The 18529-nt window shown below is 33.5% G+C and overlaps 1 protein-coding gene across 1 annotated transcript; it reads left to right on the top strand.

Moving 5' to 3' along the window:
- The first annotated feature begins 1379 nt into the window (after positions 1-1379).
- On the top strand, positions 1380-17245 carry LOC147066896 (phenoloxidase-activating factor 2-like). The gene is made up of 8 exons (XM_085954072.1): positions 1380-1817; positions 3277-3403; positions 3597-3626; positions 4955-5197; positions 6881-7101; positions 10372-10559; positions 15101-15262; positions 16398-17245. The coding sequence occupies exons 1-8, from the start codon at positions 1709-1711 to the stop codon at positions 16557-16559; spliced, it is 1242 nt and encodes a 413-aa protein (XP_085810198.1). The 5' UTR covers positions 1380-1708; the 3' UTR covers positions 16560-17245.
- The last annotated feature ends 1284 nt before the right edge of the window (positions 17246-18529 follow it).

Here is an 18529-nt window from a genome sequence, read left to right as displayed (position 1 = left end):
GCCTCTTCTGTCAAAAAAGTGAAGTTATTTATCACTCGTCAGTAGTGCCATATTTCAAATACTTCCAGTGTCAAATATAATATTTTCATTGGATTTTAGGATGAAATTTGAATACTTAATAAAAAAACATCCGGATCAGTAGAGCACTACAAATTTTCGGTGCTCCGGGTAAAACCCATTGCTCCACTGCTCCGTGCTCTTTACTTTAATTATACACTTGTTAAAATTTATACTCACGTTTTTATTTATTATTGTCTCTATGCATCCATAGAGTGGCGCCCTTAATCCCTCTTGTATTTAAATTACAGCAGAAACCAAATGACCGCATGCAGACCGACAGGTAGCTTAGGCTTTGGAGCTATTTCAAGTTCTCACTATCCTGTCCCTTCTCATGCTCTGCCCGCTTTGCTATCCATTCCATTCCTTTCCTTTCCTATCCTATCCATCCTTTATCCATATCCACATATCCCTATACCCAGGTGCACCTACCTTCTTTCGTAATTCCTACCCGTCATAATCACAATCCTACCCAACCTCCAATCCTACATTTTCTTTACGTTGCATCTGTTAGAATGTAACGTGGCACTGAACCAATGCAAATTCTGAGAAACTGTACAAATGCTGTTTTACGTTGTGCAAATATTTATTCTATATTTTTTATGTTATAAGATATGATATTTTATCGCGTGGCTGAGTCGATAATGATCAAACCCTGGGGCTCCACGAGAATTCGGAAAAGCTCACCCTAAAGATAGGTGCATCTTGAAACCTTTTTGGTAATATACCTACTGAAAGTAAGGTTTAACATGACATGCATTTATGCAGTGGAGTGCATATCGATATCCAACTTCTATAAGGAAACAACTCAAAATACCTTGTTCTAAGATAATGGCGTTTTAAAATTTTGTTTTCAAATAAATTTTCATCTCAATGTTAAAGCTTTGATTTTTTCGGCAAAAGTGTTTATTTTTTTATTTATTTCAAATGAACTTAACAATGCACAATGAAATTTTACAGTTTAACAAATAATCAACATAGATATTCCCGTTTATAATTGAGACCTCCTCTGCAACAACACTGTATATCGATTTTAACAAATGTTGAGTTGTTTGTCGAAGTGGAGTACCGATATTTAGAAAATTGATATTGTTTAGGTTTACACATCGCATCATGTTATTAATGACCTAGATCGAATTCCACTTCAGAATTATTAACAAGAACAGGTATCATAGATGGGCACGTAACCACATTTCTTAGACATCGAGTATAGTGGAGGGATTTTCCAATATGCTGTCGTCAAATAATATCATTTGTTTTAAAAAAAAAAAAATCACATGCAAAAATATGAGATAAGCAGTTGGAAAACCACTGAGACAAGTACTTAATTGTATTACAGTAAGTAAACTCAAATGCGTTATTTATTTCATTAGTGTTTCTGGGATCTTAAGGTCAATAAGATAAAATAATGATAAATAAAGTTGTGAATTTTAAGAGAATTTGCAATAATTCAACATTAAATATTTTATCTCAGTTTTTTAAGGCGGATTATTGGCATTTTCTTTTCAATAATACCTACATCTAAAATTATGTACAATCATATTACCTATACTTTTAGTTTTTAATTTCCCGTAATAAAATAGTGTATGTGAAATAGTGGATTTGTAATTAAAGTAATTAAAAGGATTACAATGGAAATAAAAAAAAATCTATGACAGTAAATAAAATGCAGTTTGTTTATCACCATTGTTTGGTTTTGCTGATGTTTATATGCACTTGTAGTGGTCTGTCTCAAGATACTCGCAAGGAGTTCGAAAATGGTATGTGATTTTAATGATTTTTGTTATTTGTAATTATACCTTGAATACCTACAGACTATTTTTAACATTTAAATGGATCTGAAATAAAGATGTTGAAGAAAATATTCATAATATTATATATAAATGGAGCCTAAACATAATATTGCATTGAGGCAAAAAAAACTCTGGGAATATTGGATAAATTTCTTTTAAAATTGTTTTGATCTAGTTTATTATTAACACAAAAGAAGGCTCCATCTGGAGGAATATCAATGGCGAAGGGTAGAGGTAGGCTGTGGAGATCCGGTATAGTACAAACTAAACGTTGTCAGTCATACTTATTTATTTTCATTGAACTAAGAATACAAATTACAGATGGTGCTGGTTAGTTTTTTAAATTCAATTAAACCTTGCATAAAGTAAACTATAATGGATATTAGATAAAAAAATATGTAAGTATATTATTATCTTTAAAATTGTGCCATTAAATTATACATAATTTTAGATATTTTTTAGATAGAAGAATAATTTTATCTAGTATAGTTTGGTTAGGCACGACTTAATGGAATTTTAAAAACCATCTGCATTTTGCAATGAAAACAATTCAATGAAAACAAAATAAGAATTGACTGACAAATTTAAGTGTGCAATATTTATGTCGAATCTCTACAGCCTACCTCTACCCTTCGCCATTAAGGAGTATGTATTATCTTTGGGTGTAATATGCAATAAATATGTAATACACCAAGGCCCACTTTAGTCAGCCCATCACACGAAACAACAAACCTCGATCGTAGTGCTATTTGTTGCTCATACTTCAAACTCCATTCAAGAAAATTGTACTTAATATCTTCAATTGGAATAAGAATGCTGATGGTTTTCCCTTCATATAAACTAAATTGCTAGGACCGACCGGTTCACTTGAGAGTCGGGCCGACTTAATAAACTCTCTCCAATCAGCCTTCATTAAATTTAGGGATACTCACAGTGGGCATGGCAATACCGGGTGGTTATGGGCGTTATGGCAGTACAGAAGTGTGCACACTTTTTCATTCATCCTTATTTATCTTCGTTGGATTAAGAATACATATTACCTACACATATTCTTGCTTCATTTTTATAAATCCATAAAGCCCTACCTAAACCAAACTATAATAGATAAAACATATTATTCTATCTATAAAATATCCAAAGTTATGTATGATTTAATATATAGACGACTATTATTATCTATTATGGCTTGGTTTCCACAGGGTTTAATTGAATTTTAAAAACTAACCAACACCATCTGTAAATTGTAGTCTCATTTCAATGAAAACAAATACGTATGACTGACAAAGTTTAGTGTGCACTGTTTATGGCGGATCTTAACAGCCTACCTCCACCCTTCGCCACTGGGTTATGGATTACTCATTCGAAGTTTGCATAGTTGTCTGATTTTGATTTTTTTTAATGTATGATAATATATTATATTATCCAGGTGCATTAGGCAGAAAAAGTGCCAGGTGCACGCGGCCTGATGGCACTCCTGGAAAGTGTGTAGACCACTACCTATGTGATGACGACCTCAACATCATCACGGATGGAAGTGGCCAGATATACTCCAGGTATAATTTTGAATCTCATTCATGCTTAACGTAGGTACCTAATCGTAATCATAGCATCAATCTCAAAACATCAAAGATACGGCCGGTCATTGTTTTTACTTATTTTAATAGTAAATATTATAAAAATAATTATATTTATACATAACCTTTATGATCAATAGATATTTTATATAAAATACTTTAATTATTACAGGACCACCAATCCAATCGAACAAAGGATATGGTAAGTAATTTGAACTAGTTTTCTAATATTAAGGCTAAATAGCTTGTAGTTGACACAATAATTGCTCGATAAATTTACTTATCCAGTGGTAAATGCTCCCGGCTCTCGTGGTGCAGTTCGTCAGGCTTTTGCCTTCCACCCGAGAGTTCCTGGGTTCGATTCCCGGTCAGGACACACAATATTTATGTGTTTTTCTCAAAGCCTTGGTGTTCGTGATTGTTCAAAATTACTAACAACCACCTTGTACGAAAAAGCAAGTATTAATACCAAGCAAGCAATAATTTAAAAAAAATGGTGGTATCAAATGGTAGAAAACGTTCGAAGTCAGGCTTTAAAAACCGCGCTGGGTTAACGATAAATACTTCAGTTCTGTGGAAGTACGTGACGGCGCAACGCAGCGTAATCAGCTTGGAGATGCCTTCCTCCAGTAGTGGATGGATCCCAGGTTGATGATGATAATTAAGTTAAAAAAAAATACAATTATCAACTTGACTCCTTCCAGATTTCTTCACTACACATTTGAGTCTGTTTTAAGCCTAGACTAAGTATTAAAATTAAAACATTGTTAACATAAATGTTCAAGTTGTTTTGTATTCCGCCACGACTAGCAAACATTGCAAAATGCATTGATACACTGAAACTTATCCATATTAGCCTTAGTATCAGCTTGATTTTAATACACAAAGAATCTCCCTAGAACCCGGGTTCTCAACATGTGAAATATAGGTGGCGATCGATAATTCTCGAGAAATAATCAGAAAAGGACAATCTGGAGAAATTAATTATCCGAAATTTCGAGAATTCTCATTTCTTGATAAATCATCTATGAGATTCTTCAAAAATAAATAAATAGTCTTTAGGCTAAGCTTTCGACTGCACGGTTGCAGAATTTAAAAAATACTGAAGGCCATTTTTCGGAAATTCCTCGGTAAAAAAAATTGGGAAGAAGACATGAAAAAGCTTTCGACTTAAATTTTAAACGGATTTTATTTAATTCCCCTGTTTTTTTTTCAGATAGAAATTTCTTAATTTGTCGGTAAAAAAATTTTGGCCGATAGAAATTTGTCTGAAGATCTAAAAAGAGAAAAAGCAAGAAGAGGTATTTCCGTCGTAATGTCGATTTCTCCATATTCTAGAGAAATCAAAAAAAAAACAATTTCGGATTCTCGAGTAAAATGTTCTTGATTTCGAAAAATAAAAAAGTCAAGAATTCACAAGCTGTGAACTGAACAAGCACAAACTCTACTGCGAACTGAAAAAATATTTAATTAATAAAATAAATACTATTATATATGGAGGGTGCATAATATTTTTTTTATAAATTTCAGGTCATTCGGCGTAAATGGTTTATGTCCTTTAATTTCCAAGTGCTGCTCCATTAAAAGCATCGAGAAGTCTGCTCCAGTAAACCCAAGGAAACCCGACGATGAAACTATGCCGAGTCCAGAATATACCAAGAACTGCGGCAAGAGAAATGCAAAAGGCATAAACTCACCAGGACTAGACCATGTCTCCAATAATAATGACGTAGCAAAGGTTGGAGAGTTCCCGTGGATGATTTTAATAATGCAGTAAGATGATTTCTATATTATAGGTTTACTCTGTCACTAATAATATATTTAGACTCATTTTAAAATGTATAATGCCTAAAATTCCAAAAAAATCGTCATTCAAAAAAAAATACCATGTCCGATCTTTTGGATATCACTGGAAGAAGAATATTCATATACTAGTTACAAAGCCATTAAATTATTGTCTGCATTTTTAAATACCTATTCATGTGTGAAGAATTTTTCGGCCGTGTAAGTAAAAAAAACGAAACAGAGAAACCGACTTGATGTCAATACACTTAGTTTCTCCTTAGTAATACTGAAGCCACGATTATCAATAATTATTCTAGTCATAAAGATGCAGGCGATGCAGCGGTAAATTTCGCACAATTTAAAAAGGTAAATTTTGCTTCCTGAAAATTCCAGATCTTAATTTCAGATTAATAATATAATAATTTATGATCGTTTTCTAATTATTTCCATTAGTTTTATAATTTTCATTAAGTATATATATTTTTATTATTCACATTCAGAGTGTTATAATATTACGTATACCAGTTATAATACTTATAATATAAGATTTAAAATTTAAATTTAGTTCTTCTGTTTTCAACGGTCCGCAGGTGTAAAAATGTTGGGAATATATTTTTCAGTGTTAGGCAGTGTTGCCATCTTTTCTATATTGATTATAATAGTACAAAAGGGTAAAAATTATAGTAGGTATTTCTAAAAAAACTATAGTACAGGAACATTTTTCGTCTCGAATCCTTCAAAATAATAGTATTTTTGGCATATTTGCGTTAAATTATAGTATTTTACATTTTACGCGGATTCAAAATAATTATAGTATTGTACTATAATTACAGTACGGTTGGCAACAGCATACTTTATTCTTAACTTAAATTCGTCACATAAAAATTAAAATGCTAAGTTGCTCAATGCTGTTATTAAAAGTGAAAAAATTCAAAACATGTAAAAATCGTAAGTAGTTAAAAAATAATATGCAGGTATTATTAATTTATTAAGACACAAGAAGTCCGACCACCGGAGGCCGACTAGATTCTGTATTACCTATTATATCCGCATTCTTTCGGTGATTCCCAACCACGTTCTGCGAGAGTTTCACTTAGGAGCAGTGTTTCCATCCTTTTCTATGTTGATTATGGTACAAAAGGGTAAAAATTATAGTATTTCTGAAAAAAATATAGTATATATTACAGGAATATTTTTCGTCTGGAATCCTTCAAAATTACAGTATTTTACATTTTTCACGAATTAAAAATTATAGTATTGCACCTACATATAGCACGGTTGGTGACACTGCGTTGGGAGGGGAATTTTGATAAAGCGCCGGCTAGACGCTCATGCTTTACCACAAGCTTACCTGCGTAAACCGGTTTGTATCGGGAAGCCCGTGTGTATGGACGGGAAAACTGTAGCTCGCGCAAATCGAAAAGCGCTGTAAAAGTAGTTTGCACAAACGATACAGCGCAGGCAAGTCGCCTCCGTCTAGTCGGCGCTATAAGGAATGAAAATTGAATAATTGAGTTCAGTAATTGGCGTGCACACCAAGATCTTGTGCACTAGCTCCTGAGACACTCTCAGCACAACTTTGAAGGACGCCTGACGTTCGTTACCCCACGGTATACGCCCACATAACGGGTGAGGAACTATCAATATTTTATAATAATAAATCTGTTACAGGTATCATAACAAAACGGAAGAAGGTGAGATTAGTTACATGTACCAGTGCGGTGGGTCTCTGATCCATCCGAGAGTGGTGCTTACCTCCGCGAATTGCGTTGCTGGCAAAGAGATGTTGAGCGCCAGAGCTGGCGAATGGAACACCACTTCGAAGAGAGAGCTGATGCCTCACCAAGATCGTGAAGTTTCCAAAATAATAATACACGAAGACTTCAACCCAGGTAAATAAAACAATATTAGTAAGTAATATATTATGGTGTATGTACCTATGTATTCGTTTTTGCAAAACTGTAATACCCCGACTTACGCGAACTCTGAGTTACGCAGTTTTTAATTTTTTTCATTTGGCAACACTTCCATCATAAAATCACATTACAATAAAATTGCTAGCTTGGCAGAAGCTCTCTGCTCAATTGAAAAGGGCTTCAAAATTTAGAATTCAAAGACTCCAATGAAGAACGCGTTATTGCTATAAGGTGTTTCGTTCTACAGGGACACTGTTGTACACTAAAAACGATTTGCAGTTGTGTTGGTGATCTTTGGTAGTATTGACACAGGGTGTGCATGAAGAATTACGGTAAATAAGCATATTTTTATGACTTATTTTTTTAATAAAATATGGAATAAAAATGCGTACATTAGACAATAGGTACCTATATATTATTTACTTATACTGATAGTGACAATTCAATGAAAACATCGTGTATTATCATTTATTTAGTTGGGATTGGGAATATACAATGTTTTGGACACTTTACACAAAGCAAGAAATAAAAAAATATTAGCTTGCTACGAAGAAATTTTGCGTGAAAAAAGATGGCATTTAGTCGTCAGACGAATTTGTTAGATTTTATGAAGCCATCGACATCGAAAGAACTTTTTTACGTAACTCATTTATTTTTTTAATATTTTGTACATATTAATAATTTTGTACAAAGAACTGCAATTATATTACTTAAATATTTTTCTTCTTTACTAGTGTTTTTGTTAGTCGTTGGTCCCGAATAAACAACATTTATATATATTTATATGCAAAGTTGTACCCCAACTTACGCGAATTCGACTTAAACGATTTTCGTCGGACCCACCTATCGCGTAACTTCGGGGTATTACTATAATTGGAAAAATGATAAATATTAATTAAGTACTATTTAAGAGCATTTTCAACTATAGGTGCGACGAAATTTTGGACTCGCTGGCAATCGGAGAGCGAAAGTCGAACTGTAAACATGTCAATTGGTTTCGTGATGGCGACGGGGTATTAATTCTAAAATCGTGTAAAGATGACCAAAAAACGTTACCCATTTACTTGAAAAAGAAAACATGTCAATGAATATATTATTAATGTTACATATAACAATTAACAGAACATTAAATGGACGCATGTTGGTTGGATTTATATGACAAATTATATTTCGTTCGGCACGCGTCATTTGCACAATCCGCGCATCGCCTAGCCTCAATCTTTTTAGACCATGCCTAAACTGAGGTATAGCGTTAAAAACGGAACTATTCGTCAGTGACGTCCCGTGGGGGTAGGCAGATTTAGCGTCGCTTGGAGGCGGCAGTTACTCAAAGGGCGGCAAATCGAGGACAATCGTTAGGTATATATAGAAATAGCTACATAAACTTAGTAAAAACGGAAATATCCTTTAATTAAAAAATCAGCTCACTGGTTGGAAACAAAATGTATTAATTAACATACATGATTTAACAGGACTGTATTTTTTTGTTGGGTTCGCGGTGTCTAGTTTACTTCCGTTGTCCTTGGAGGTCACGTCCTTGATGACCAGCAATGACACGTGGAGATTTTTGAAGTATAGGTAGGTTATCCAAATATTTTTGCCAGTCACTCGCGAATTTTGGAAGTAGTCAGGTGTATTTTTAAATGTATCTGAAACCGTAGACTCACAATATTTCTATTGGAGCAGAGATGGCATTTAAATTTGATTTAGTAGGTAGTTATTTTGTCGGTAATGTATTTATACAACACATTTCTTAGATATTTTAGTCATGAAAGGATAATGAAAAATACTGTATAAAAAAACGGGTCGGCATTTTGGCGCTGCCTAGGGGCGGCATTTTATTTAGGGACGTCACTGCTATTCGTACTGAGACGTTCCCTGGGCGTGAGCGCTGGTACCCAAGGCTATAATCTGGAAGGACAAAATGTTCACATAGGTACCAGGCCCTAGGGCCTAGAATCTAGCTAGATCGTGACCTCGGTGCACTGTGCAAAAAAATATTGCTTGTCGTTTCGCTTGACCATATTTTGTTAGTGCAACTAGAAAACATTATAGATTTTCGATCTGTAGATATATATTTTTTTTTGAATTTATCGTATTCATTCCAAAATTATTATAATTACTCCAATTGGTGAAGGTATTCTTCCCACCAAAAAAACCCTCGACGTTCAAATATGTATAAAACTATTTATTTTGTTTTAATTTCGGCAAAAATCTTGTATAGTTATTTAAAATAAAGTGCGTGTTTGAAAATAAAAGGCTTAAGGGCGATTACATCAAAAGTGGCGATTTTATAGATACATCTATTAACCGAATTACGAAACTAACTCCCCACTAAAAAAAAATTGTATTATATTCTAATACGAATACCTTCGAACACATCTTTACTAGATGTCGCTGTGTTTAAAATAATTATTTGTTTCTTAATGATTGGAATGAATGTATTATAATGTCCTAAATATGAATATTAATTCAGGGCTCGAAATGAGCAGAGCACACCGTAGCGCCGTACCGGTTCGTGAAATCGGTAAAGGCTCCGCTTCGTCTCGTAAAAGAGCGTCTGAGCTAGATAGGCCATAATATAACAAAAAATCTAGCACTCATAAAAACACTCTTATTTTTATAAAATCAGCAGTCAAATTGGAGAATTTTACAAACCGGAGCGCTCAATAATTTCACAAAAATATTAACATTGTTATCTAACTGTACGTATATTTTATAAAAAATAAGTGTGTTAGATTTTTTATTATATGGCATATCTAGTTCAGACGGTCAAATCAATATTTCCACGAGACGCAGCAATAATTTTGGAGATTTTATGAACCGAACGACGCTCCGGTGCGCTCTGGTCATTTCGAGCCCTGTAAATGAAATACACATAAAATTTGATAACTTTGTTAATATCTTCAGAAAATTATCGAGCGCTCTGGTTCGTAAACTTTTCCATTTCAAACGTTCTATTAATTATATCAATTTATTATAATATGTAACTTATATAAATTTCATGACTATTTATTGACTGTCATGTTACACAATCATATTAATGTATTTTATAATGTGCCATGCCAAAGCCTAAAATAATGACGTTTACAAGACATATTCAATAAGTTTAGTGAATGCATATTTACCATCGACGAGTAGTCACTGTACCTACAATAAAAGATCTTTCACTCGGGATTGATCAACTAAACCAATTTTAAACGACTAAAATGATTATGCTGATTTGATTGATTATTCTGGTTTTAGATAATCTTCACAATGATATTGCTATATTACTGATGGATTCTGAATTCAAAGAAGTCGATAACGTCGGGGTTGTTTGTTTACCCTCCGCAGACATCCAGCTATCAGAAGAGAATAAGAAAAATTGTTACTCTTCCGGATGGGGCACGGACGCCTTCCAAAATGGATTCTACCAAGCTGTCTTGAAAAAGGTTTGCTAAAATATTACTATTTATACATACTGACCACGATTTGTAATAGGATTATTAACCAATAACCATTAATTCGAACATAGATGTTTTTTTTTAATTGTGAAATAATTAAAGGTACATCATTCAATTGTTGCATACATACCATTAAGAATCATATTCCAAGGTTGCACTCCCCTGCTTTTTAGTTTTTCTTCGCTACTGCCAGAGGCAGTGACGTCCCGTGGGGGTAGGCAGATTGATCGTCGTCTGGGGGCGGCAGTTACTCGAAGGGCGGCAAATCGAAGAGAATCATTTGAAAAATATAGAAATGGCTTCCTTAATTCATTTAGTGCTGACAACGCGACCGGCGCGTTTGCATAAGTTAGCCATTATATATAATTAACATGATATTTAGATGTGGTGATTAATTAGTAATTATATGGTCACGTAATAACGAAAATATCTTTTCATTAACAAATTCAGCTCACGGGTTTTTTCGGGTTCGCGATATCTGGTTTACTGCCGTTGCCCTTCGACGTCCTTGATGACCAGAAACGACACGGGCAGATTTGCGAATAATTAGTCTGATATTTTGTTAGTAATGGATCCATACAGCACATTTCTTAGATACTGCACTCATGAAAGGATGATAAAATTACTGTATAAAAATGGGGTGGAATTTTGGCGCTGCCTAGGGGCGGCATTTTATCTAGGAACGTCACTGTGCCTAGGGGCGGCATTTTGTCTAGGGACGTCACTGGCCAGAGGTCTCTAAAATCGTGGGTGCTGGTAAAAAATAACATGTAAATATTTTCAATGCGTATCTATTCGATCCAAAGTAAGGACCTGACATGTTGGGCGACTGGGTAACAATCAATTCTTTTAAAATACCTGCTATTATAACCTATACTCTGTATAGTGTGGAAACCATTATATTAAGCAAAACTGAAATTTTGTCTGTTTTTCAATTGATCCAGGGATGTATAGGGTTGAGTGCATGGCTATCAACGAATACTCGCAAAAGCGTGTTTTAAGTACTAACATAATGCAGGTCCATTTTTTTCTTCACTAGGAGCAAACTTAGAAATTTACTCTTTTAACAGGTTCAGTATTTACTTGGTGATAATTATTAATGAGTTATCACTTGGTATTCACACATATTATACTAAACGGTTACATGTAAGTTGTACGTATGCAGTTCTTCGTGGGACACTTATTCGTGCGCCGCAGTACGTGAAACATGAGTTCGTGCAACATTTTCAAATGACGAGTTCTTCGTTGAACATTTCACCGTGGAATGCGTATTCTACAACATGTGGCGCTAGTTTGCTGTTCCAATTAGATTCAATACGAATTTTATGAGATGTCTTTATTGGTTTTAAATAATTTAATGTTGAAACTACATAAATAATATACCTAAACGATGTGATTGTATTTATAATCTACTTACCTACCCATTTTTTAATGTGTGTTCCTTGTATTACGATGGTTTTATTACGTATTTTTAGGTGTTTTATTTAGATATTAATATTGTACTAGCTGAGCCAGCTGGCTCTCGCCAGTCTGTCTCGCTAGGTCTTGCAGACGGCTTGGCGGTATTGGATATTAATATAATTGTGAAGTATGCATAGGCGGCGCCATAATTTTCCCTTCGTCATAGATTTTCATTCACCTCAGACAGTTTGATATTTCGCTGATTTGTCAGTTTTACGATTTGCAAGTCGTCACTGCCAATATAAATTCGGGGTCATATGCGTAGTCTATTCTGGAGTCTGGCCTTTACAATATCGTCTGACACCACTTCAGACTGATAGGCCTAGCAGAACAGCTGGCAATAGCCGATTGCTACTACTGACATTTTAATAGAATATACCTAATATGTTTATATATTGCACTTTTTCATTCATTCTTATTTATTTTCGTTAAACTAAGAACATACATTACACGTCATGTTGTTGGTTAGATTTTATAATTCATTAAGCCCTGCCTAAACCAAACAATAGTAGTTAAAATATTATTCTATCTATTAAATATCCAAAATGATGTATGATTTAATGGCATAATTTTAAATATTTTATAGACAGATGCGTATTATGGCTTGGTTTCCCAGGGTTTAATTGAATTTAAAAAACTAACCAACAACATGACGTGTAATGTATGTTCATAGTTTAACGAAAATAAATATGAATGAATGAGAACACTATCTGTAAATTGTAGTCTTAGTTCAATGTAAATAAATACGTATAACTAACAACGTTTAGTCTGTACTATCTATGGTGGATCGACCCTACCTCCACCCATCGTCACTGCAGGATAGTCTTATTTTTCATACATTTAGATTATTGCGATATAATACGTTTTATTTATTCAATGGGATCACCTTAGATTGCACCCACTATTTCTTATAATAAGTCTTTTAGGATAGGTACTCGTAATTACCACTCTGAAGGGGTGTGTCCATATGCTTTGCTTAGGAGCAAAAATGGTACTTTATTTTAAAATTCGTAAGTTCTTAATATACTAATGAATAAATTTCAACATGCTAAAATTATTATTTAACAAATTATCTTTGTGGGGAAATAAAAAAAATATTATTTTTATCATGTACAAAAATGGAAAAAGAAACAGGTAGGTACTTACTTATTGTACCTAATTGTGTCGTATAAAGGTCATAATCGACTATATTTGACTATACGTATATATTTCACTTAGAAGAAATAAAAGATGAAATAGCAAACAACATGCATAATATCATTATCAAAAGAATCATTATTGCAATTTAATTTTTATTAACATTAATAGTTACTAATGATATAAAAGAAGAAGAAAGGTTACTGTGATTTTATATGTAATTATTATTATAAAATATATACCTAAACATTATTAATGTTTAATTACTTGTATTAAACGTCACATGAATTTCATTTACCAACGAAATGTAAAAATAATACAATTATTACTGAATCACGATAACTACCTATCTATTTTATATGGAAGTGTGTGATACTTCGACGTTGATCTGACAATAGTATCTATCTGACATTTATAGTCAATTTTTCAGGGGGTTCAAAAAACTGTTTTTGTCGGTATCAGTATTATTTTTATTTTTCAAGTGAAATGATTTAATATTACTCGTAGTACTAAAACAGTCATTTAAAGATGTATGAAAATTGTAATGTCATAATAAAATAAATCACGCAGATAGATAATATTTCTTTTTAGTTTCTAGAGACTTCGATGCAGATAGACACTATTTTCCACGTCAAATTTGAGCATTTTAGTATTTTTTTCGTAGAACAATAATATTTCCATTCGATCCGTCACCATTTTGTACAAAATACACCAATAACCTAGAATTTGCCAAAACTGCAGATAGATACTATTGTCAGATCACAGTCGACTTACTATAATATTGAGAAGAGCGTAATATGTACCTATATAATGTAGTTTCTTATTTATTAAGTCTGAAATTATTCAATTTATTGATGGAATTATTAAAATTATCTTCATCTTACAATAAATGTCTTGATTGAAATTGATTATTTATGGGTGCTAATAGAAATGTCACATTTTTTCGATTACTTATTCCTGCAAATTCTAAATTTGAAATCTGATACGTCAAATGAACTTGTTTTGCGAAAGAAAACAAATGACAATCTCAGTCTATTAGTTTGACAGATAAAAAGCAGTGACATGGTTTTATACAATATTTTACCAATTACCACCAATAGCTGTTGATAATTTATACCATTAAAGTGCAATATTACTTACTAATATACTAATACTAGCTAATACTAATATATTATACAGGGAATTATAAATATAATATTATTTATTTATAATATTTAATAAAATATTGCTATTTCGGTAACTTAAAATATTAATGTCTAAATAAAACACTTAAAAATACGTAATAAAACCATCATAATACAAGGAACACACATTAAAAAATAGGTAGGTAAGTAGATTATAAATACAATCACATCGTTTAGGTATATTATTTATGTAGTTTCAACATTAAATTATTTAAAACCAATAAAGACATCTCATAAAATTCGTATTGAGTCTAATTGGAACAGCAAACTAGCGCCACATGTTGTAGAATACGCATTCCACGGTGAAATGTTCAACGAAGAACTCGTCATTTGATTAAATGTTGCACGAACTCATGTTTCACGTACTGCGGCGCACGAATAAGTGTTCTACGTTGAACTGTTTACGTACAAATTTCCGGATACGATACTAAACACATAATATTATAGTGTCAGCTATAAAGAGGCAATTAAAAAAAAATTAACACAACAAATACTCTCAAATGTTATAATATTTTCTATCGTTCTTTCATTTGCAACCTCTAAGCAGTGCATAAACTGCCTACCCTCACAGGATATCACTGGTGCAATCTCCTCTCATAGTGTGGCCAAAGTAGATACTGTATTTTTATAGTTACGATACTACTCAGAACTTCTCCGTCCTTTCACAGTCCCATCCTAGATATGATAACTAATGTAATAGTCCTGAAATCTAAGAATTCTCACATATATATTGTTTAATGCTTCCAGATACAATTACCTATTGTTGACCACAACCCCTGCCAAGAAAAATTTAGAGGTCAATTGGGAGTCGATTTTGTTTTGGATAAATCTTTTATTTGTGCGGGAGGAGAACCAGGGAAGGACACTTGTAAGGGAGATGGCGGATCTCCATTAAGCTGTCCTATGCCTGTAAGTGATTCTTATGTATGAATGATCACAAGTTTGCCTATAAATTTGTCATTAAGTATCATTTAAAATTTCCGGAGTCCGGAGTCTGCCTTCTGTCTTCGCCGATGGTTTTCCGTGAAGCACATGAGGCGATTGGTAAGACATAATGTTCCAAAAACTTGCATATTTTTCACAATTTGAGGTTAAATGTAAAACATAATTATTACAGCACAACTATATACTGTATTTTCAACATTCAGTGACGGTTCATCGCACAGGCTACACGATTGGCCTTCACGATACATATAGCGAACTCAGTTAAGATTTGTGAAAAAATATGTTTTTTTTAACATTAAAATCAATTATACATAACTGTAGTGTACGGAGGTTCTAACATTTGGATGTCGATATGTGCGTCCACTGAATGGAGGTACAATTGATAGTTTTTTTAAACGAGGAATGTTGTCAACTATTCTCCCAATTAGATCAATAAACCCAAAACCGAATCGGAACAGAATCCGCTTGCTCCTGTTTTCAATTCATGGTACCGTTGAACTCCATATTATTGAAAGATTTGTACTTTGTGCACACTTGACAAATAACGAGCTACTTTCTTAAAACTTGTTAACGTGTCGATCGTTTAAAAACATTTCGACCCTAACCAATAAAATCCGACCGGACAGGATGCCGCCGGAATCGGATTACGTTTATGACAGTAGTTAAGTATCTAAGAACCTACCTAATTGGTGTTTTCGCGGACAATATTGAAAAAGTATACACGCATATGGTTGCATGTAAAAAATCAAAGGTTTGTGAAATCACTAGGTACCTACCAGCGTTCATTACAATAAACAAATTCTTTTGTAGATTATGAATGCCATGCGGTGAAAAATTCCAATTGTGTATTTTTGTTTGAATTGCGACTTTTTGTGTTATGTGACCGCTCATTTAAAAATACCTATTCCCTGATATAACGAGTAACGCTTATAAAGAGCAAATTCGGTCCCATCTTCCTCGTAATAACCAAGTTCGACTGTATTAATTTTGCTCTCATGAAAAATGACCAAAGGTGAGTTACTGGTCTGTTCGTAGTGGATGTTGATATTATGCTCTGCTTAAAGATAAAGAATTTAACTTTTTTATTTTATCTTTCCAGAACAATCCAGGCGTATATATACAGCTGGGAATAGTATCCTGGGGCATAGATTGTGGAACGAAATTCCCATCCGTAAACGCGAATGTGATTTACCTACGCCGCTGGATCGATAAACAGCTCTGTTCAAACAAGATTGACATGCAAAAATATATTTCACCTTAGACATTTAAATATAAATTGGTGCATAAAAAGCGTTTACAAAACGTTTACCAAAGAAATGGGACTCCAGAACAATAAACATACTCGTACAGTGTCTTCAAGCAGGGCCGAATCTACTAGTACTCTGAGGGAATAAGACCCCACCGCGTTAGCAAAAGCGACCCAAATTTAAAAAAATTACAAACATATTGGACAAAAATAGCCATATCCTTGGGAGACATAATATGGTTCTCTATTAACGGCTGCAGAGATCTCAATGGCTAATTTCTATAAAAACATTTGTTGTTGAATAAAGAAAATAGTTTTCGAGTAATGAGGGAGGATACACTATCTTTAACAGAGTTTATTGATAATCTCGATAATGATTCAAAAGACAAAATGCAAAAAACATTAAAAAATATTTGCTTCTGAATGATTTTTAAAAAAAGAACCCCAATTTATTGTGAAACCAATTAACACCATCTGTGAAATGGACCTCTAAAATAGATTTCATGTCTAGAGGTGAAATATGAGAGCGTTACGTGCTCAGTAGATATTGCTTGAGTCAAGAACTGAGAGTATAGTTAATATTAATATTATATACCAACCTAACTACCTCCCGAGAACTTTAATTTATGTTAAGGTGACCCGCACTGATTTAGAAGACTATAAAACTATTTGGCGACAAAATTCAAATGAAAATTTGCATTAATTTAAAGTAGTTTAATTCAATACAATACAATCGTTTAATTTATTAAATATTTGAATGAATTATTAATGAGTAAAGAATAAAATTTGATAAAACCCAAATAAAATAAGATAAAAATATTTTTGCCATCTATATATGTTCTGAGAAAGTTAAATTATATATTGTGTGTATATTATGTTACGCCGAATGTGCGAAATTGAATATTACATGAAATGGGCAAAATTTTGCCTAAATCATGAAAAATGCAAGCCCGTTGCCTTATTCATGAATTAGACAAAATATCTGGAGAGTGCGTGAAATCGGCAGTAATTTTTCTGCCTACTTCATGTCTTGGACAAATTAGATAGTAGCGCTACGGTGGTATTTTTTGCAACTAAACTAAATGTATCAAATGCTCATGCATTGGTCAAAATGTACATTTATATTATCTACTAGCTGACCCGGCGAACTTCGTACCGCCTCAGAATCAATAATCTTGTGTTAACTTATTAGCTGAATTAAAATACTCAAAATGAATTAAGTTCAATAAACGTGCAAAAATCAAATCAAAATGAAATATATTACATAGTTTTGGTTGGTTCAGATTTCGAAGCATGATAACTACCAAGTCAATCTTCAGTTGTAAATTGTGCGGTGGCAAGCCAGGCAGATCCAATAAATTTAAAAATTCAGTTGGATAGTTGGTTGCTTCTTCTTCGTTTATTATACAGTCGATAGATTTGAAGGAATGCATTGGACCAACGATTTGATTTTGAATTGTGGAGTTTAAGTGATCCACATCTTTGTTCTTTGCCGCAAAAATTGGTCGTTCACTCAACCAATTGTGATTTTTGTGGTTAGCAATGACGTTCGGGAACACTTTGTTTATGAGGTCGTCCTTCGCTGAGACGAAATTTCAAAAATTCGGCGTAAACGAAATCAATCCGTACGATTCGTCGACAGGAACACGGCAGTTACCGATAGTCAGCAATTGCTTAGAGAAATCGTCGGCAGATGGATCGTTTAGCAATGCAACTCGCATGTTCGTCGTCAGCCGAAGTTTCTTCACATAGCGCCACAGAGTTTATGATTTGAGGCGAGCGTTCATTTCATCGGCAGCGGTTAATCTTGGAATGACTGGTAGTGTTTGGCAGAAATTGCCAGATAGTAGAATCATTGCGCCACCAAAACATCTTGAGTAATTGCGCAGATCTTTCATAGTTCGATTGAGTGCTGCCAATGCGCATTTGTGCGCCATTGTGCATTCATCCCAGGTGATGATTTTACTTGCTACCAAAACTTTGGC

The sequence above is a fragment of the Rhyacophila brunnea genome, unplaced genomic scaffold (assembly GCF_057557595.1).
Source record: "Rhyacophila brunnea isolate RB1 unplaced genomic scaffold, BYU_Rbru_1.0 scaffold_4, whole genome shotgun sequence".
Taxonomy (NCBI): domain Eukaryota; kingdom Metazoa; phylum Arthropoda; class Insecta; order Trichoptera; family Rhyacophilidae; genus Rhyacophila; species Rhyacophila brunnea.
Note: the sequence above shows the minus strand (reverse complement) of the source record. Positions and strands in the feature narration are given on the sequence as shown.

Bases quoted from the DNA above. Each gene is read 5' to 3' on its own strand.
- LOC147066896 (XM_085954072.1), top strand. From the start codon at position 1,709: ATGACAGTAAATAAAATGCAGTTTGTTTATCACCATTGTTTGGTTTTG. The intron at 7,102-10,371 runs GTAAATAAAACA...TTCTGGTTTTAG, and splicing joins ACACGAAGACTTCAACCCAG to ATAATCTTCACAATGATATT. The intron at 10,560-15,100 runs GTTTGCTAAAAT...TAATGCTTCCAG, and splicing joins ACCAAGCTGTCTTGAAAAAG to ATACAATTACCTATTGTTGA.